General features: G+C 38.0%; 1 protein-coding gene across 5 annotated transcripts in view; it reads right to left on the bottom strand.

Annotated features, from left to right (window-relative positions):
* PTGER3 (prostaglandin E receptor 3) overlaps nucleotides 1–21904 on the bottom strand; it is a 217126-nt gene that overhangs the window by 129744 nt on the left and 65478 nt on the right. The window contains exons 3-4 of one of the 5 annotated variants that reach the window (XM_005543032.5): nucleotides 9576–9667; nucleotides 6107–7056 (exon numbers count right to left, since the gene is read on the bottom strand). The exons of 3 other annotated variants lie outside the window; for them this stretch is intronic. In XM_005543032.5, coding sequence (XP_005543089.1) covers nucleotides 7050–7056; nucleotides 9576–9667 — 99 coding nt within the window. In that variant the 3' untranslated portion in view covers nucleotides 6107–7049. Of the gene's footprint in view, nucleotides 1–6106; nucleotides 7057–9575; nucleotides 9668–21904 lie in introns of those variants that run through there. One more of the 5 variants, XM_005543029.5, reaches the window with a different exon arrangement.

Genomic DNA, 21904 nt, shown 5'->3' with positions numbered 1-21904 from the left:
TACTTCTGTTGAAATATGAAAGATGAGTGAGGGTTAGTCACATAGAGAAAGGGAGAAGGGAGTATCCAATGTACTTAGAACAGCATATGCAAAGCACAGAGACATGAGAGAGCAGGCAGGCATTGCTATAAAGCCAGGTGGATAAAAAAAAAAAAAAAAAAAAAATCAGAGCCTTGCAGGGACTAGGTTGTAGAAAGCTCTGTGGACTAAGTTTGGTTGTTTTAACTTTATCCTGAAACTCACAGGAAAATATTAAAGATGTTTAAAAAAGAAAATAAAACAGATTTTCATTTTATTAACAAAATATAACTCTGGCAGCAGGTGTGGAAAATGGATGGAGGGGCCAAGATCAGAATCAAGACACCTGTTACTGAAGCAATGCAGATGGGAAATGGTGGAGACCTAGATGTAGACCATGCCAGCGAAAACGGAGGGGCAGAATTGAGAAATACTTGTAGAACTAATGGAACTTACAGGATGATTAGATACAGAGAAAGGAGATTAACTCAATCTTGTATTTTTCTTACTTTTTCAAAAGTTTCTTTAAGACTGTATCTTTTCCCCATTCCCTCTATACTTAGTATGACATTTAGCTAATTTTACTTGAATACCTGTGTCTTATTCTTTACCAGCAGCATCCTCCTCCCACCACCACAACAAGCAGCAAGTGTTTATGGAGCACCTCTTACTAAATTATCCTTTGTCCAGTTTTGTGACAAATTTACCTTCCTCTCTGCTTTACTTTTGCTTTATCCTGTATTTTTCATTGTTCTGTGGTTTAGTGTGTATTTTCTTCTGCTCTTCCAGGACCGTAGGATTTCAGAGCTTGTTACTTAAGTTCTCAGGTTTTTCATATGCACTTGGAATTTATTTTTTGCTACTTTCTCAAAGTAATGCTCCATAAATATTTCTTATGTAATTCCAATGCATCCAAAGAGATTTAGCATTTGAGTTTTAGGTTAAATCAATAAACTGATTAAAACCATAATTAGAAATCACCAACTTTTATCTGGAAATAAACTGAAAACTGTCATTCATTTACTAAGGCCCTGGTGTACTTATTTCTGTAAAGAGAAAACTATACTTTGCTCAAAGAAGTAATAAAATATTTTCTCCTGTTCTCATGTGTGCAAATTATGTTTATTTTATTGTACAGGCTATATATCTTCTGCAATACCTTCATCTGCCTGTAGGTGTAAAGTTAAAATTCAGCTCCTCTGCCAAGGTAAGAAATTAGATAACTGGCTAAAATAAGTTATTTCAGTGTATACTGCTCAGGTGATGGGTGCACCAAAATCTCACGAATCACCACTAAAGAACTTACTCATGTAACCAAATAACACTTGATCCCCCAAAACCTATAGAAATGAAAAATTCTAAAAAATGAATATAAAGAAAGAAGTTATTCAATATGCAGGCTTGTATTTATCTATTTTTTCCATTGTTTACATTTTGCTCTTTATTTCTTCTTAAAAAAAAAAAAACAGAGTACATGCACAGAACGTGCAGGTTTGTTACATAGGTGTACATGTGCCATGGTGATTTGCTGCACCTATTGACCTGTCCTCTGAGTTCCCTCCCCTCACCGCCGACTCCCCAACAGTCCCTGGTGTATGTTGTTCCCCTCTCTGTGTCCATGTGTTCTCAATGTTCAGCTCCCACTTACAAGTGAGAACATGTGGTGTTTGGTTTTCTGTTCCTATGAGTGAAAACATGTGGTGTTTGGTTTTCTGTTCCTGTGTTAGTTTGCTGAGGATGATAGCTTCCAGCTTCATTCATGTCCCTGCAAAGCACATGATCTCATTCCCTTTTGTGACTGCATAGTATTCCGTGGTGTATATGTACCACATTTTCTTTATCCAGTCTATCACTGATGGGCATTTGTGTTGGTTCCATGTCTTTGCTATTTTAAATAGTGCTGCAATAATCATACATGTTCATGTGTCTTAATAGTAGAATGATTTCTATTTTGGGGGGTATATACCCAGTCATAGGATTACTGGGACAAGTGGTATTTCTGGTTCTAGATCCTTGAGGAATCTCTATACTGTCTTCCACAATGATTGAACTAATTTACAGTTTTTCTTAACAGCAGTCATGCCATGTTAAAAAAAATACAGCTGTTTTCTTCAAGAAGTCTAAAAAAAGACTTCCTTGTACTACTTAAATTTAAAGACTGACCAAAATGGCATAATATCAAAAAAGAAATGTAAATAGAGAATCAGCTGCCAACTAAATGCCACCATTACTCACAGTGTAATATCACCTACTTGTCTTAGGCATCATTCATTTATATTACAGTCTGGTCCACTGAGACTATTCATCACATTTTTATTGAGCAACTTCTATGTGCTTAGTACTGACTGTGCTAGACTCTATAGGTTCTCTGTAGGTGCTTTAAGTCCTGGCCACAATAGCTTACAATGTGTTTGAGTATTTAAATAAAAATACAGAAGTTTTAAAAAGTATTTATTGTACACACTCTTTTAAAGTAAAAAAAATTCAGATAATGAAAATAAAGCTGTAGAAAATCTAGGATGAGCCTAGAAATATTTTGAATTAATAAGATCGTAAAAGCCTGTATTAATAAAAAATATGAGGACAGATATTTTTAAGATGACAGTTAAACACTTCTGTAGTCATAACTAAAAATATAATGAGAAGTATATATTTTATGCAGATCCTTAAGATACCTGCATAGTGACAATTATCTTAAGAACAGATTTCTTTGAAATGTGCTTCCAAGTACTAAGGATGTTGAAAAGCTTTTTCTCTTAGTTCATCTGATTTCCGTATAACTTTTATTTTATTATGTTTAATTTTTGAAAATTATTCTTATAGATACTAAAAACACAGACCCAAGCTAACACTGCCTGAATTTTCATATATTCTGTGGATATATTTTATTATGTAAAAGATAATGACTCTACTTTTCTCTTCCCTCCTTGGGAGAACTTAGATAAATTACCTTCTGACGGAAGCCAAAGCCCTTCTAAACACAATATTCTCTGTTCTCTTACCTATTCCTGGCTAATAGATCTTGGCATGGCTTGGCATGCCTCTTTACATTACCCTGGTCCAACCTCTCTTGGGAACAGCACAGCTGAGTTTTTTTTAATTTGTTTGTTTTATTTTACGCTGGGTTGCACTGATGCTGAATGAAAGCACTAATGCTGCAATACGATGGGGGCTGGAGTAGGCAGCAGTTCATTTCTTCCAATGCAAAAGCTGTAAGTTTTAAAGTACATGGAATATATTATATGTATAGTCAGGACTCAGGTCTACATAGCTCACTTAAAGCATATTAATGTTGTATGTTTGTTTCACGTATGTATCCCACAGAGCTTTACAGTAGTTACTACAATTACAATAAAACTGTAGATCAAGCATCAGTTCTTCACAAGTAACTTTTTTTGGGGGCAAAGTTCTTAAGGATCTTACTTTATTTTGAGGGTTAGTTCTATCTTCATTATAACCTTGTTACATAATGATGAGAATTTGTGTTTATTGAAAATGAAGATGACGGTACTTGTTAAAAACCAAGTTGGTGTTAAAAACCAAGTCTGGGTTGCTGAATTACAACCCAGAGTATTTGAGTACACATGTAGCATGACATTATTTTCAATGAATTTAGTACACAATGGATACATTTGTGCAGATTGTAAACAAAAATGTCCTCTGTACCTGCTCAGTTTTGCTATGAAACTAAAACTACTCTAAAAATTAAAGTCTATTTTTTAAAGTATCTCATATATACATATATATACTGATATGTATATATAGATATATAGTTTCTCTACATTAGATTTTAAACTAATTGGACAAAGATAATTTCTCATTGTATGAGAAATATTTTTGCCAAATAGTCATTATTTTTCTAACTTTTCTAATTATTTTATTACTTATTACTTGAACCAAAAAAACCTTTAATAAACATGTTATATAAAACTTCATGTGGCCTGGGTATGGTGGCTCACACCTGTAATCCCAGCACTTTGGGGGGTTGAGGTGAGTGGATCACTTAAGGTTAGGGGTTTGAGACCAGCCTGGCCAACATGGTGAAACCCCATCTCTACTAAAAATACAAAAATTAGCTGGGAGTGGTGGTGGGTGCCTGTAATCCCAGCTACTCAGGAGGCTGAGGCAGGAGAATTGCTTGAACTAGGGAGACCAAGGTTGCAGTGACCCGAGATCACGCCATTACACTCCAGCCTGGGCTACAGAGTAAGACTCTGTCTTAAACAGACAAACAAAAAACACTTCTTGTGATTATTCTCCCTGGATGTAGACATTTTTAAACCAGGAAAGTTTAACGTGAAATGACAACAACCAATAACATGAACAATAACATAAAAACAAAAAGCTATCATGTTCACTTATGTTAATCTTGTACATGTTACCTTTGCTGACAATTTACTTAATTAGTAACATCTTTCTAGGGTCAAACACTACACTAGTGCCAAGAGACCTATGGAAAAAATTAAGAAACGAGTCCTGTCCACCATGAATTACAGTTTTGTCACATGGAAAGAGACATACACAATGGAAATATTTAAGGAATAGTACAATACAATAGTCAAACTGGGTACTACGTAGCTTCAAAGTTGCAGACAGAGGTAAGGAAAAAACAAAAATACTTAAAGTATTCAAGGCCTGAGGATAAGGTGAGATCTGAACATGTGGGAGGTGGGTAGGTTTTGCATGGACAAAAATTATCGCCTGTAATCCCAGCACTTTGGGAGGCCGAGATGGGTGGATCACGAGGTCAGGAGATCGAGACCATCCTGGCTAACACGGTGAAACCCCGTCTCTACTAAAAAATACAAAAAAAAAAAACTAGCCGGGCGAGGTGGCGGGCACCTGTAGTCCCAGCTACTCGGGAGGCTGAGGCAGGAGAATGGCGGGAACCCGGAAGGCGGAGCTGCAGTGAGCTGAGATCCGGCCACTGCACTCCAGCTTGGGCGACAGAGCGAGACTCCATCTCAAAAAAAAAAAAAAAAAAAAAAAAAAATTGTCATGACATCTTATAAACAAGTATAGCATCCAAAGGATGGTTGGAGTTGATTCCGTTCATGACATTTAAACCCACACAGTCAGGAAGCCAGTTTGTAGTTGAAACTGAGATTCATATTAAATAGGTAGAAATAAGTCTGAGTAAAGAATCAATCATAGTAAATACTTTCTGAGGATCTATCGTGCAATACTCATTTTATGCACGTTATTACAATTACCCTACAGGTAAGTACTATTATCTTCAATTTATAGATTAATTTACTGAGATGCAATGAAACTAATTAACTTTCTCAGAGTCACAGAGCTTGTGAGTGGCACAGCCAGATTTAAATCCAAGTTTGATTCCAAAACTCATATTTCTGTTACCACATCACTTTGTCTCGTAAACAGAATATAATTGCAGCAAATCTTTCATTCCATTGTGCTGTAAGAAGGAACAGTACACCTGGAATTTTAAAAACTTGAACCTGAATTTGAATTCTTACTTATATTAGTTATGAAAAATTGGTGAAGCCCTCTATAAACTGTACCATCTTTTGTAAAAATAAAACAGTGAATAGATGACAGCTAGTCACACAGATGAATGAGGAACAGACAGAGGTAACAGAAGAATGGAAATTCTTCCGATGTTGGCAAATACTATGTACTCAGTAAAATTCACTGAATTTAAACTTAAGTAAAGGGATTGTGTAGAGCATCAGCTTTATGCTAGTTAAGACGATTTTAAGTATAGATTTGGAAGAAAGTAGTTATGGTTTTTATAGCTAATTCACAACTGGTTCTGCTGTTTAAGAAGGACTCTACAATTGAGTCATTATAGTTGGCAGAAATGATATGTAGTCACAGCATATGATCCTATGGCAAAACTTCTGAGACCATATTTTCATCACTTCCCAAGATGTCGTATAGGTGAAGTATGGCCCTTAGCATGGTACCTACAGAGGAGACACTCAGTAAATATGTGGTGAATTAAGTAAACGAGGGGACAGAAGAAAGGGAGGAAGAGAAAAAAAAGGACAAGAAGAAGAAAGGCTGCTTGAATTTAAAAGCAGGTAAGCATATCATTTGAAAACTATTAGATGACTCAAGTGTATCTTTTAAAAGTCCACAAAGTTTTTTAATTTAATACAGACAAAATAGATTCTTTTGTTTTATAAAAATGTTACAAAATTTGTTATTCAACAACTATGTTATTTATTAATTTTGCCTTTGTATATGCTGCCAGCAAAGAAATACTAAGAAATCCTGACTTGATCGTGGTGAATCAGAAGGCATGCCTGGAATTTTTATCACTCTAACTGTGCAGCTAATCATCCAACCTCAAATTTGTTTTTTATGACACTTCAAGGATGCCCTTAGCTGCATCACTCCTTTGTCGTCAAAAGCTTAGAAATAACAATTAATCAGATTCCTGAGTTACTAAATGACACACAACCAGAATTGAAACTCAGAAACTTTTAGTTCCGTGCTAAGCCCACAAGGACACAACATCTGTAAAACATTAATCATAATTGGGCACAAATATTTTTGTCACTATTCCCTCCTGCCCTCATTTGCTTTTATATCTCATTAAGTTCATATTCTATTAATTGAATTATTGCTCTCAATATGTTGACTTTTCACCATCATAAACTCATACTGATTTTTCAAACTCATATTGTAAAATCAAGCTGTCATGAAACGTAAAGATGTCCACTTCGGTTAAGATTCATGTAAAGGTTTGAAGCTGGAGAAAATTCGTGGAACACAGGTCTTTCTTTTCATCACTTTTCCTCCAATCATCATCTGTGAAGTTCTTCCCAACTTCTTAAATGTATATTCAAAATGCCATTCAAGAAACCAATCTAATATTCGGAGGCATGGATAATAATAATAAAGTTGATCTCCATGGATATTACCAACAAAACAATCATTAAAATAAACAGATAAAAATGAAGAAATAATCCAAATCAAAATATAATTCTCCTTGTCAGGTGGGAAGAAATACGCAAATTCAGGGAAGCAGGAATTGCAATAAAATGTCCGACTCCGTTCTTTCATTGTCTGTTAGAATAGAGAGAGAAAGATGCAATAAGCACGGATGGGGATTTTTTTTTTTTTTTTATAACTTTGTGTATGGTGTGAGGAGTAAAATATAAGTAATAAATTTGCTTGCTTTAACATTTAAAACATTCTCATTTGAAGTAATTACATGTGTTTTATTTTTAAAAAAGCAATTGTAGGCACAATAAGTGGTCAAATAATCTTGTTGTAAAAATAAGTTTCAATTAGTATATAACTCTAGTCTAAAAAGAAATAAAGAAGAATACAAGCTGAAAGAGCCAGGAAATAGAATATTTTCCTATCAAAACATCAAAGTAGGCCAGACGCAGTGGCTCATGCCTGTAATCCCAGCAGTTTGGGAGGCCGAGGTGAATGGATCATGAGGTCAAGAGACCAAGACCATCCTGGTCAACATGGTGAAACCCCATCTCTACTAATAAAAAAATTAGCTCGGCGTGGTGGCGTGTGCCTGTAGTCCCAGCTACTTGGGAGGCTGAGGCAGGAGATTTGCTTGAATCTGGGAGGCAGAGGTTGCAGTGAGCCAAGATCATGCCACTGCACTCCAGCCTGGTGACAGAGAGAGACTCCGTCTCAAAAATTAAAGTATTCTGTTCATTTTTTTTTAAGATACTACACAGTGCCAATTAGAGTAAAGCAAATTTTATCACACATGATCGATGAAATTTTAAATCTCTCTAATTATTTTAGCAAACAGTCTGATTACATGTATCTTTAAAGAATATTAAATATTACATATTGATTATTCCATAAAGTCTCCTTATGGTAAAATATATATACATAAGCAGTTTTTTAAAACCTCTGCCTTTCAGTACTTGGGTAATGATAGAGTAATATTTTCATCAGTGTGGCAAATTTGACCACAAAATTGACCATATGGTTAAGTAAACTATAGTGTATTATTTAGATAGGCTATTATATAAATATTAAAATGGCTTCACAAATAATTTGCAAATAGTCTGAGAAATGCTTATTTTATGCTAAACAAAATGAGAACAAGATTAAAAAATGTATATCATAATATTAACATAAATGTATAAAACAAAATTTAAGAACTGTAGGAAAAAAAGTATAGAAAAACATATACTAACATGATACTTAATTTTTACTGGCTAGTGAGACTAAAGTTTAGTAAGCTGCTTTTCTTTCTAATTTTCATCATTTTCCAAAGTTTCCATAGAGAACAGGGCTTATTTTTATAACTGAGCAAAAGTATAATAAGATTTACTTTAAAAAATAAAAAATGGAGTTAGAGTGAACCTACCAAAAAAGAGATGGAAACAAGGTGTCTCTCTCCATTTCCCTTCATTTGTTTTCTAGGGGAATCTGTATTAATAGCAAAACAGCACCCAGTGTGCACATATGTATATGTGTGTGTGTGTGTGTGTGTGTGTGTTATATACATATAGATAGATAGATGATAGATAGATAGATGATAGATAGATAGATAGATAGATAGATAGATAGATAGATAGATGATTGATAGATAGATGTGGGGAAGGATATAGGATTATAAATGTGAGTTGAGTAAAAATTGGATTGGACTCCTACTTTTAAAGCTATTTTCTAGAATCAACCAGCTTGTTCTTATCTTCTAAGTGGCACGCTATATATCTCTATTGAAAAAACACATTCATCTCTTCCTCTGAAAAACAGGAGATTATCTCTCAGTTCCCTCAACCATGGGAGGATAAATGTCTAAAGAAACGGAGCTGCTTGAATGTTCATATCCATTATAACAACTTGTACTGACCAAAGGAATTACTGTACCTGACATTACCCAGAGAATAAAATAAAATGAGCACGCTTTTTCACTAAAATGAAGAGTTCAACCCATTTTATCGATAAGTCAAGTGTGCTATCTCTGCAAAAATAAACCTTTCCACAGTCTTTCTTAAAAAGAAAAAAAAAAAATCACACAATGCTATAATACCCAGCAGACTTTCCACTCAATTGGCCACTAATAGAAATATTAAAAAGAGGTGCTTGAGGGAGGAAGCTAAAGCTCGAAATTTGATACGTGACATTTGGGATTAAGTTCTTCTGCCTTTTAGAGTATTCATTCATTGAAGTACATGTTTTATTCAAAATAGATCTAATCAAAAGTTCAACTAAGAGTGTGCTAGCCATATGAGCCATATGGCGAACACGCTGGATTCTGATACCTAATTAAAATAGGAGTAGCTTAGCCTTAACATACTCCTGGAAACTGTCCTTACTATGAAAAAATCAGTGACTTGCAGATTCTTTCATGGCAAGAGACTTGATCAGTCACAAGATCAGACTCGAGTCAGTTTCAAAAACCTCTTGGTTGGAGGAAACTTAAGTAGAGTTTTAAAAACAACAATTCCTCTAAGGAATCTAGTACTCTTAATCAGACGTATACGTTTAATTTGCATTTTAATTCTCAGAGATACTCTGCCTTTGTAGCATGAACTCAGATTAGAACTGAGAGATGGGAGGAGGCTATGCTGTAAATCCCGGCAGTTTCTAAATCTCACCTTTCCAAATGGTCACTCCACATCAAGGTTGAGGAACACTGGCAGGGTAAGGAGGTGGAGCTGGATGCATAGTTGTTTGTGTGGTACCTGATCTGTGAACAGACAGAGGATTTCACAGCACACTTCTTTGAGTATTTTGAAAGAAAAGCAAAACCAAAAGGTGCATATCAAAGTCATTTTGGCTATGATGAATAAGGATGTTTTAGATATTACCTTCCTAGGACCATCTCATTTCTACTTCCAAGCTTTGACTCACACTTATTTCCTCCGACACTTAGACATCAAATACCACTTGCGAGCCGAGACCATGTCTGATATGACTGGGGAAGTTATCACAGCACTTGTTAAACACTGAGTAAGAACTCATTGACCTCAAGTGACTGGTGAAGAGAAATCTAATTCAACCACCCTCCAGCTGATTATTTTTCGTGATTTCCCATTGCTCTGGGATAAAGACTAGAATTCTTAACATGACATCAAGGGCTGTTTTTTCTGGCCTCAGGACACAACTTCAGCCTCTTTTCAAACTTTTTGCCTTTTTCGTCTTCTGTGCTCAGGCTATACCAGCCATCTTCGAATATTAAGAACAGTGTCATCCTCCTTTATACCTCAGGGCCTTTGTACTTGCACTTTCTTCTGCCTGGAGTATGCTTCCATTTCTTCATCACCTGGCTAACTTCTACTCATCTGATAGATCTCAACTTGGAGAATCACTTCCTTGGAGAACATCCTGTTGACTAGGACTGGTCCCCCACTATACGACATCTACTATTATTTTTCTTTCAGGAACTGGTGTTATATGAAACGTATAGTTATGTGTGTGATTATTTATCGAATATGTGTCATTGTACCTAAGCTATAAGCTTCATGAGAGCAGGAACCATGCCTGGTTTTGCTTACCACTGAGTCTCCAGCAGCTACCACAGTGCCTGGCACAGAAATCATGGTGGATAGGCATTTGTGGCCTGAACGGACAATGCTGCACAGCCAGTCCCGAGGCCCATCCCTCAACAGCATTCTCCATGTTACACATCTCCTAAATTCATTGGATGTTACAGCCAAAAAAGGATTCCTTTTTTTTTTTTTTAAATAAATTTCTCAGTAATTGTCTTTAAGAAAAAGACAGAATAAAATGAATTCCTCATAAAAATGTGTTACAAGAGAAAGGAGAAAAAAATAAAATCCAATGTTTCTTTAGTCTTTTTAAATTGGCTTCCTAAGGTTTTATTTTCTCTCTCAAAAATTTAATTAAGATTATCTTAAGCAACATGGCCATCTTAAGTGGCATGGCCTTATACAAGCTGTCCAGACAGACATATAGTTTTCCAATTCTTAACTGTGTTAAGCTAATGGATGATTTCTGTTTTAGGCAGGCAGTGCTGTGTGAAGAATCATAAAATGCCATGTCTTCTTTGCAGCAGAAGTTACACTTTGACCAATACCTATTCCACAGCAAACAGAAAATGTTTAGTGGCAATTCGCACAGAGATTTTGTGGTTCTGGAAGACTGGTCAGACTTTGAAGAGAAAGGAAAACAAGTTTTTGGGTTTTTTAACATTTTTTTTCTGCAAGACTTTCAAAGCCCCCGTTGTACTCTTATGTGAGAAGATTCTCCATCTGCTAAGGAACGATCTGGTTAGGATAAGTTCTCACCTTAGCTGACCACTAGGTTCCTCTTCCTGCTTTTATGCTGCTTGTTTCTTATTTAGAGCCCTGCTTTAACTAAGGAAATGCCCTTGGGCTTGCATTATTTGTTGGCTAAACTTTAGAAGCAGACTACAGCTGTAGGAATTTCGATATCACATACCTGTACAATGCAAATAGCAGGAGATTACATTAAAAAAAAAAAAAAAAAAAAAAAAAAAACCTAAAAGAAGAAGCACTGCAAGGTAATTTGTCAAGAGCCAAGAGTTCTGAAGCATATGTTTCCCTAGAGGCATTGTCTGTGGAGCACAGAGGATTTTTAGGGCTCTGAAACTAATCTACAATTCCATAATAGTGGACATGTCATTATACATTTTTCCAAACCCAGTGAACCCTAATGGAAACTATGGACTTTGGGTAATAATGCTGTGTCACTGTAGATTCATCAACTGCAATAAATACACCACTCTGGTAGGGGACATTGATAATGGAGGAAGCTATGCATATGTGGCGACAGGGGGTCTGTGAAAAATCTCTGTAATTCTCAATTCTGCTATGGACTGCTCCAAAAAATCAATTCCATTTTAAAAAATTGTTGTGTATTGGAGATTATATATGATTTGATCTACTAATAGCCTTGTTACTACTGTTTCTGACCCAAGTTTTCCTTCTCCTTAACATGTCCTTCATATTGTTTCCAAGGCAAATCTTGGCAAATCATAAATATCTTTGAAAGTTTCCCATTTCTAAAAGATAAAGACTACCATATGCCAGGTGATGCCAAACCCCTTTGCCTTTAATTTCGTTTCATGCTTAAACCCTTTAGTACCCTGATCTTCGTTCACACCAAATATGGCCTGACCTGAAAGTATAAGAATGAGCAGGTACTAATGAGCCTCTCTTAGACATATCAGCTCTTGCAGCCATAAAGATTTTCCTTCATGCTGCCTAGGATCTTCCTGCCTGAAATAAATCTTGTTCTTGTTCCAACTAAACTTACGGCTCTGCTGCGCTCTTCCCAAATTTCCAAGTATATAAGATATCCAGTCTGCCAGCAAAGTTTATCCTCCCTCTGGATGTGAGAGCCCAAAGATTTCAATTTAGACAGCTTTACTTACTAAACTGTGTTACAGGATATTTTAAAATAATTCAGTTAAGGTGGTGCAGACTATTTATCAGTGTACTTGGAGGAAGGGTCAGTGTTGATCTTCCAATTTGAATTTAACTCTTGGGCTAAATTGTTTTCCTATGGCAATTCTGAAAGATGATTGATGTGTGAATGCAGATGCCACAGACACTAAATGGAGACTACACAAGCATAGCTCATTTGTTTGGCCTTCTGCTATGGCTCATTTGTAGACTCTGTGGCTGTTTATGGTTTAGCTGAGGATGCCTGATGCCTGTATTCACAGAGCCATGTTGCCTCTGTGGGCTGAACACTATGCTAGTTTGTCTGCATCATTCCTTCCAGAATGACCCAGCTGTACCACAGGGTTATAGCTACTTTCCATCATGTCGTTAATAGTTATCTCTGCTCACCCACACCAGCTCACTAATTTATCCCCATCCACACTGCTTGATCCTGAATAACTGAGGACTATGATGGTCTGTGCTGTCACCTTCAGAATTTCAAGGCCAGATTTGTAACATGGCATAAAGCTAGCTAGATTTTGAAGGAACAAAGAGAAAACTATCCTAGAATTCCCTCTCTTCACCTCTGATTAATTGAGTCCTTGTTACAGGTCATCCCGCTCCCATAGCTATCCCCTCCCTCTTCCAACTTACTGACCGCTGGCTCCTTTCCATCCACTTTCAGATATGTGGAGGCTTCCCTTGTCTTGGGAAACCAATACACACAAACACCTGTGCTTGACTGTTTGTCTCTACTCCTTCCTACAAGCGCAGTCCAATGTTTTGCCTTCCTTTACCACCAGCTTTTTTAAGTGACATACAGTGTCAGATGCTCCTAATTCCTCTCCTTTTAACTCCCTCCTAAGCAACTGACCAGAATTAGAAGGTCCTCTCCCTTTGTCAGACACTGTTCAAACACTTTACAAATAATAATTCATTTAATTATTTGTAATTGGTACTCTTATCATGTTCACTTGAGATATGCAGAAATGGAGGCATAGATAGGTAAAGTAACTCGCCTAGGGTCACCTCCAGGTGAGTGGCAGAGTTTGAATTCAAATGCCAGGAGTCCAGTTCCAGAACACAGGTCCTAACCACACTCTACTGCCTCACTCCCTCCAAATTCTGTAATTGTTTTTCATTCCTGTGCTAATAAAACTAGTCTCTTAGAAACTTTTGGTATATGCTCTCATCTGGTATTGTAGTACTCAGGCTAGACATACCTGTACTGCATATTAAGTTCTAGAATTGACAAACCTCCCCCTGCTTTTTATGCAAGTATAGTGAAACTTCATTAAGCTGGAATGAACACATTATTCTGATAAGGGTAGAACTAAATTTTATATTGTTCATGACATAAAATAGAGTTAATTGGTCAAATTAATAAGCAAAACATATAAGGTAGTAGGAGCAGCATTTGACCTACTCAAGGGGGAAAATACAGATAATTTTAGAAATACAAATCCAGACTTCTGATATCAAAGGAGTCTTTCCTGATCCAGATAATAATATGTATAATGCACTTCTTGATTCCTGCCTTGCAGGAGTGTGTACCCTAGTTGGGAAGCAATTGAAATAACAAGAAATAATAGAAAATGGCACATAGTCACAGTCCAGAGCATAAGATGGTGATGTTCACCATCATCTACTTTGTTAGAATTTGCAGCCTATATTCTGAGCATTGGCAAGTTCTTCTTAGGCACCAAGCCACCAAGAGAGTAGTGATCCCTGTGGGCGTAAACGAAACTGCACATTTTAAAGCTAAGAGGAGCCTTGGAGATGATGTAATCCAACTCTCTTATTTACAGATGAGGATACGAAGCCACTTTTTTTACAGTCAAAAAGTGAGCTTGCAGCAAAGTCCTATCTGGGATCTAGCTTCCTCTTTCTGCTCTATCACTAGGCCCAGTAATAGATGTGTAGATTTAATCCCCTCATAAATAGCCTAGGACATACCTTATTGAGCAAATGCTTGTTTCTTTAAAAAAATAAAAGTGTGGATAACTGAGCAGGGTTAAGAAACTAAAACATGTGAGCTGGGCCAATTATACCACTCAGTGAGCCCCACAAAAGCAGAGATTTTCATGTTTCTGTTTGTTGATGGAACCTCAGTGACTAAACCAGAGTCAGCCACAACATGGTTTAATTCCTATGTGATGTTTGAATGAACGATTTCTTCTACATGTTTTTACATACAATGTCTATAAGTGAGTAGATATTATTTCTATTTTATAGGTGAAAAAAAAAATTTAAGCTGAGTGAAGTTGACTTGCTCAAATCTAGACCTAGAACCAGAACTAGAAACCAGGCTTTTGGTGCCTAATCCATGATTTAGTTGTAAAAAGATAGCTTTCATAAAAAATTTATTAGTTATTCTGTACAGGGAATACAGATAGACTTGTCACTTCAGCAGAATTCTGAGGAAATGGGTATAGCTGGCACGTTATCTACTGTCCTTATTTACTCGCTGGTCTTTTGGGTGTGAGCCATCATTTCTAGTCCGGGGCCTGCTCTATCACACTAACAACAAAAATAAACTGTTTCCCCTTCTTACTTTCCAAAGTTGCCTTCCTTTCTTATCTTTCCTCTCAGGATTCAGACTGCCTGGGGAAACAAAGTGGGTAGGCCAGGGACTCTCCTTCCAATGAACATTCTCACACCCCTTCATGAGACTCTGAGCAACTCAAACTGTATTAAAGCCTCTAATGCCTTACAACCGTCTCCTCAATTTAACTTCATCTTTTGGAGTTTTTACAGCCTCACTATCCAAAGAGATTGTACAGTTACTAGGCTTTGTAACTTCTAGCACTGCTTTCTGAATCTTCATCTTTTAAGGGGGTTCTGTGTTTTTCTCTTTCTAAAACATCAAAATATATTCTAAAGATAATAGACCTTAAATGCAGTTATACTGGTCTCCTCACAATAGTACAGACTGTAGAAGCCTTAAGGATTCAGAGAAAGGGGAAATATAAAAGTAACTGAGGGGAGTTAACGTTTCATAAGGAGGTGCAGAGCATGAAAATAACTGGAAGGGGGCAGGGAACGGCTTGAACAAAGACAGGACTGAATGAGCAACAGTGGAAGGCAGCGAGCAAATACAGCTGGTTATTGTGGATATTTCACTTTTGGACTAAGATTGGATAGAGCTGGATGGCAATTAGAGAAATAGAACTGTTACCACTTTCAAATAAGTGGGAACTTTGACATAGTTTGGGGAGATTGATAGCCAAAAACCCTAGGCAGGAAGAAGGGTAAACTCTAGAACATACTGCCCAGCTGGAATCCTGGTTCCACCACTTATTAGCTGCGTGACCTTGGGTAAGTTACTGCAACTTGCTGGGCCTCAGTTTCCTTCTTGGTGGAATGGGAATAAAGGTTGTAACTACGCCTATAAGATTGTTGGTGGGATTAAAGGGTTAATGCAGACCACCCATTATGTCTGTAATCCCAGTGCTTTGGGAGACCTAGGCAGGAGGATTCCTGGAGCCCAGGAATTTGAGCCATGATTGCACCAATGCACTCCAGCCTGGGTGACAGATCAAGACCCTGACTCTTAAATTTTTAAAAAAGGGGTTAATGTATATTAAGCACTTAGAACAGAATCTGACACAATGACACAAAGTAAGCACTTAGAAAATATTAGCTATTCCTATTTCGGCCATAACGGACAGGCCATTTATTATGCTAGCCTCACCTACAGGTTCTTGTAAGGAAAATTCCCTGTCCCACAACTTCTGCTGAAGGGGCAACTACAGGTCACCTATTTTGTGCAAAGATTCTGTACATTTTAGGCATACTTGATTGGACAAGATGTGCAAGCTCAAGCCACAGGTTAGCCACGGATCTATGACTTTGCCAGTCAAGGAAAAGCGACCTTATAAGGAAGAGACTTCCTTTCTTGAGAATCTCAAGAAAATAAGGAAGATTAGTATCAGGAACAGAGCCATGAGGAAGAAGATGATTAAGCTAAGAAATTATATTGACAATACAGAGAAAGAAATAGACAACTGTTAATAGAAACACAATTATGACAAGCAGAAAATAGCTGGGTCCAATAATGGTGGACAATAGGCAAGGGATTCCATTTCCTCCAGTTGTTGATTTTTGGGATCTTAATCTACTCTCCAACTCCAGCCTACATACTCCAAGCCATAATGTTGTTTCATTTTTCTTTTCTTTTCTTTTCCTCTCCTCCTCTCCCCTCCCCTCCTCTTTCTTTTCTTTCTTTTCTTCCTTTCCTTCCTTCCCTCCTTCCTTCCTTCCTTCCTTCCTTCCTTCCTTCCTTCCTTCCTTCCTTCCTTCCTTCCTTCCTTCCTTCCTTCCTTTCTCTTTCTTTCTTTCTCTTTCTTTCTTTCTTTCTTTCTTTCTTTCTTTCTTTCTTTCTTTCTTTCTTTCTTTCCTTTCTTTCTTTCTTTTTCTTTCTTTCTTTCTTTCTTTTTCTTTCTTTCTTTCTTTCTTTCTTTCTTTCTTTCTTTCTTTCTTTCTTTCTTTCTTTCTTTCTTTCTTTCTTTCTTCTTTCTCTCTTTCTTTCTCTCTCTCTCTCTCTTTCTTTCTCTCTCTCTCTCTCTCTCTTTCTTTCTTTCTTTCTTTCAAGACAGACTCTGTCTTGGTCACCTAGGCTGGAGTGCAGTGGCACAATCACAGCTCATTATAACCTGACATCCTGGGCTCAAGCCTCCCACCTCAGGCTTCCAAGTCGCTGGGACTACAGGCATGCATCACCACACCCTGCTAATGTTTTTATTTTTTGTAGAGATAGGGTCTCACTATGTTGCTTAGGCTGATCTCTAACTCCTGAGCTCAAGTGATCCTCCTGCCTCAACCTCCCAAACTGTTGGGATTATAGGCATGAGCCACTGTGCATGGCTCATAATGCTGTTTCTATTACAATAAACCTCCTCTTGCCTAAGTTAATGTAAGTGGTGATCTATTTCCTATGGCCCAAAGAACGTAAATAACCAACCAACACAAACACCTTAGGTGATGAGTTTGGGTATCCGACACTTGCTTTAGTGATCCCTAGTACCCATCAATTAATTGACTCATGGCCCTCCAGTGCACCCTCCACGCTGCCCCCACAGTTATCCTCATTCAGAATGGGCTCCCATTCCTTTTGACATGCACAGGCTAATTTTCTTTGAAGGGCAAGTTCAAATTCCACTTTCTCCATGAATACATGGAGACTATACTGGACAGAGGTGGATCCAGGTTTTGTGGCATCTGAAGAGTATAAAACTTTCTTTAATAAAATGAATATAAAACTAGGTCCCTAGGAAAAGGCCTGTGCAAGTGAGAGATTTTGAAACTTCAGCTTCATTCACTTCCCTGTACATCTACTTCTGATACCAGGTCAAGAGGGATGTTTTCTCCATGAAATTATTCTACCAGGTATATTTTACAATAGTGTGTGTAATCACACAGATCTGCTACATAAATAAGCTCAGTCTTACACCTGCTGCCTCCCACTTTGGGACTATCACTTGTGATTGGACTGCAGTATTCCACCACCCCCCCGGGCTGTTGGGAAGAAATTCCTGATGTCTGACAGATCTACTGTCAGATTTGGGAGGGAAAATATTGATCAGTATATGACACTACTCCTGCTCATCCAGCATCTAGCATATGCCACCTAATATTGGTAGCTAAGCCATTCTCCACACAACATTTTCTAAAGAGAATCTGCTCATTACACACACACACACAGACATCCCAACATACATGTTTCATAAAATTGCTGCTTTTTTTTTCTATTATCCTTAAAATAAAGATGAATATCTACTTCACGGGCCACAAGTGTCCTGTCCACCTCTCCACCATCATTCCTCTCTCTCTCCCACTCCATATTAGCAGAGCTAAAAAATGTACTGTCCATTTGTGGACATCTATGAAAGGGAGCAGTCAATAGCCATTAGGAATAGTTATCTCTGCTTTTAAATTCCACTGTTTTTTCACTTCCTCCTACCCCCTTCACCCTTGGCTCAGTTGAAGGTCTCAGTAAAGATTAATAAAGAGGTGATAGATTTGTTAATTGGCTTAATCACTGAACAGTATAAACATATATCAACACATCACATCATACCCTATAAATACAGAACATATACAGTGACTATTTGTCAATTAAAAATAAAATAAATCACAAATTTCTAAAAAGAAGCTACACAAATCAGTGAATAAGGAGCTGTATGAGGGTGAAGCTTTGAAGAATGAAAAAAGGAGGCTTCCCAGACTGACTAGAAGCACAGTGGAGAGAGGAGAGCCACCTAGAGAAACAGATCAGAGAGAGCCTGAAGGGACCTGTGGAAATGCAAGAGCACAACCCAGAGGGAGGCCTGTCAGTGACGGCCAGAACCTAATCACTCCCCGGAACCATCAGAGTGCTTGCATCTCATGAAGTCACCCAGGATGTGCTTGCGTTCTTTTAATTAATTAAAAAAAAAAAAAAAAAAGGAACTTTCTATGGCTAGAACTGGGGATATTTGGAAACATCCAGAGTCAGTCATTGACTATCAGTACCACTTGATTATCAGTTCCATTGAGGCAGGGTTCAAATCTACCTCGTTTCTGCTCTATGCTCACATATCACAGTGCCTATCCCATAGTATGAACTCGTTAAATATTTAGTGAATGAATGGATAATCTTTTCAACAAGACTCAAGCTTTTTGAAACCAGAGACTGTGTCATAAGTATTCTGTACCTCTAAAGAACGCAGCACAATGCCTGACACAGAGTGACACTAGTTATGATTTGCTGTCTGATTTAGAAGGCTCTTTATGTGCCAAAGGGAGAATTTTTTTCTTTCAGCCTGGTGATAAACATGAACACCTGGTCAAATTCACATCCTGCCTTATCTTTTATGTGCTCCCGGCTCTGTAAAGGTAAAACAAGCAAAAGGAAGAACAATTATTGGTATCAAAAATACAGTAGTCTAGAGACTAATCCTTCCCTGAACTATCTTTGTCACTTTCTGATTCACTGAATTTGGTTGGTTTGTTCCACAAATAGAACCTCTTGGCTCTCAGAACCATGAGGAAACAGCCATATCCCTGGAAGCAGACTTTAACAAGAGGGTGCCTCCTGAAAGGTCCTAGTCCCCAGGGATTTATTGCCATGGAAAGCCTGAACTGCCCGGAGGACGAATTGTACACATAACCATTGGGTTGAGTACAGAAATTGTTGTTACTAGATAAACAGTTCTGTATGGTTTAGCTGTTGTGAGTATCTGCTATGTTGCTAATCGATATAAATAGTAACATTATTAAAGTTCATCAAGGCTGGGTGCGGTGGCTCATGCCTGTAATCCTGGCACTTTGGGAGGCCAATGGGTGTGGATTACCTGAGGTCAGGGGTTTGAGACCAGCCTGACAAATGTGGTGAAACCCAGTCTCTATTAAAAATACAAAAATTACCCAAGTGTGGTGGCACACACCTGTAATCCCAGCTACTTGGGAGGCTGAGGCACAAGAATCACTTGAACCAGGGAGATGGAGGTTGCAGTGAGCCAAGATCACACCTCTGCACTCCAGCCTGGGCAATAGAGTGAGACTCTGTCTCAAAACAAAAAACAAAAAACAAAAATTCATTAAATTAACAAAATTATTCTAACTATTCAAAGTTGCTCTACTAATAAAACAGTAACGGTAACTCTGCAAGACCGAGGTGGGAGGATCACTTGAGGCCAGGAATTTGAGACCAGCCTGGGCAACACAGCAAGATCTGTCTCTACCAAAAAAAAGTTTTAAATTAGTCAGGTGTGCTGTGTGAGCCTATAGTCCCAGCTACTCAGGAGGCTGAGGTGGGAGGATGAGAGAATCCCTTGTGCCCAGGAGTTAGAAGATGCAGTGAACTATGATTGTACCATTGCACTCCACCCTGGGCAACACAGTGAGACCCTGTCTCTAGAAATAAAATTTAAAAAAATTTAAGTCAATAAGGAAAGCCCTTTAACTTAGTTAATAATTTAAAGGAAAAAAAAAAAAAAGAAAAATACGTATTTTTCAAAGACAGTTAAGGATAAAGTTACACAATTCAGAAAAATTAAAGAGATATTTTGGTGAAACAATAAAAATGTTCTCTAAATCTTCAAAAACTTCCCAATACATTTTCCTGAATTGGTGATAATATTGTCTTCTGTCCCCTTCCCACTCTCATGCAAACCCTTCCATCATGATAGCCCTAGGGAAAAGGGAGAGCCAATGCCAACTTGAGCAGCAGGAGGAAACCTTTGCAAGGAAGGTCCTTTGCAGACGAAATCCTTCTAGTGCTAGAAGAGGGGAGAGCATAGAAAGAGGAGTAGGAGACAACATCCTTACTTCTCCATTACAATGGCCTCAGAGTCAAAATCCAGAAGCAGGAGAAAGAACAGAAACATCACAGAGAAAGAAGAAATGGTCACAAGCTGTTTAGTATACAGGCTGATGAGGTGTCACCGCATGTATGTGTGGACATGAAGGAGAAAGCCAGTTACCATTCCCTGACTCTCCTCCAGCCTTCCTGAACTCTTCCTGGGGTTTATGGAAGGCAGTGGAAAGCTGTACACCATAGAGACTGCCATGGAGTTGCTATTGTTGGAGGCCGAAAGAGTGAGGGTCGTGATCAACTCAGTGTACTACTGGAGGCTATGTGAGTAAACAGTAAACTGTTTCTCATAAATGCAGAATGTTGGCAAACTGACAAACTGTATGCCACCCAGAAGAACTGCGGGAGGGAAGTCACAATCCAGGCACAAGTGTTTCTTGTGATTAGGCAAATGTGAAGCCTGTTAGTAATAATGTGAACCTGTGATCAATTAAGCAGCTGACCAGTCATTACCTCCTCCTCCGTGTTCTTTCTACCCAATAAATACAAAGGGCTGCCTTTGCTCCCTAAAAACAGGGAGTTCTCTTCTACCCCTGGACCCTTCCTTAAAATAGTTACTTTTGTCTTAAGTTTTCATTTCCATGTTCGTCACTTTATTCAGTCTTGTAATGACCTTCTCAGGCAGTAACAGTAGTAACTGTCATAGTGACGGTCTCAAGTAGTAGCAGTGGCAGTCTGTCACAGCTATGATTAGGGTCAAGATGACATTGTTAGAGGCATTTGAACCAGAGCAACTCTGAAATCTACTGGACTGCATTCCCAGACGGTTAGGCATTCTAAGTCACAGGATGAGATGGGAGGTCAGCGCAAGATACAGGTCATAAAGATCTTGCTGACTAAACACTTTTGGTAAAGAAGTTGGCCAAAACCCACCAAAACCAAGATGGCGACAAGAGTGATCTCTGGTCATCCTCACTGCTACACTCCCAGCAGCACCATGACAGTTTACAAATGCCACGGTAACAACAGGAAGTTACCCTATATGGTCTAAAAGGGGAGGCATGAATACTCAGCCCCTTGTTTAGCATATCATCAAGAAATAACCATAAAAATGGGCCACAAGCAACTCTCGGGGCTGCTCTGTCTATGGAGTAGCCATTTTTTATTCCTTTACTTTCTTAATAAACTTGCTTCCACTTTACTCTGTAAACTCACCCTGAAGTCTTTCTTGCCTGAGATCCAAGAACCGTCTTTTGGG

The sequence above is a fragment of the Macaca fascicularis genome, chromosome 1 (genome assembly GCF_037993035.2).
Source record: "Macaca fascicularis isolate 582-1 chromosome 1, T2T-MFA8v1.1".
Classification (NCBI taxonomy): domain Eukaryota; kingdom Metazoa; phylum Chordata; class Mammalia; order Primates; family Cercopithecidae; genus Macaca; species Macaca fascicularis.
This window is presented reverse-complemented; position numbering and strand designations above follow the sequence as displayed.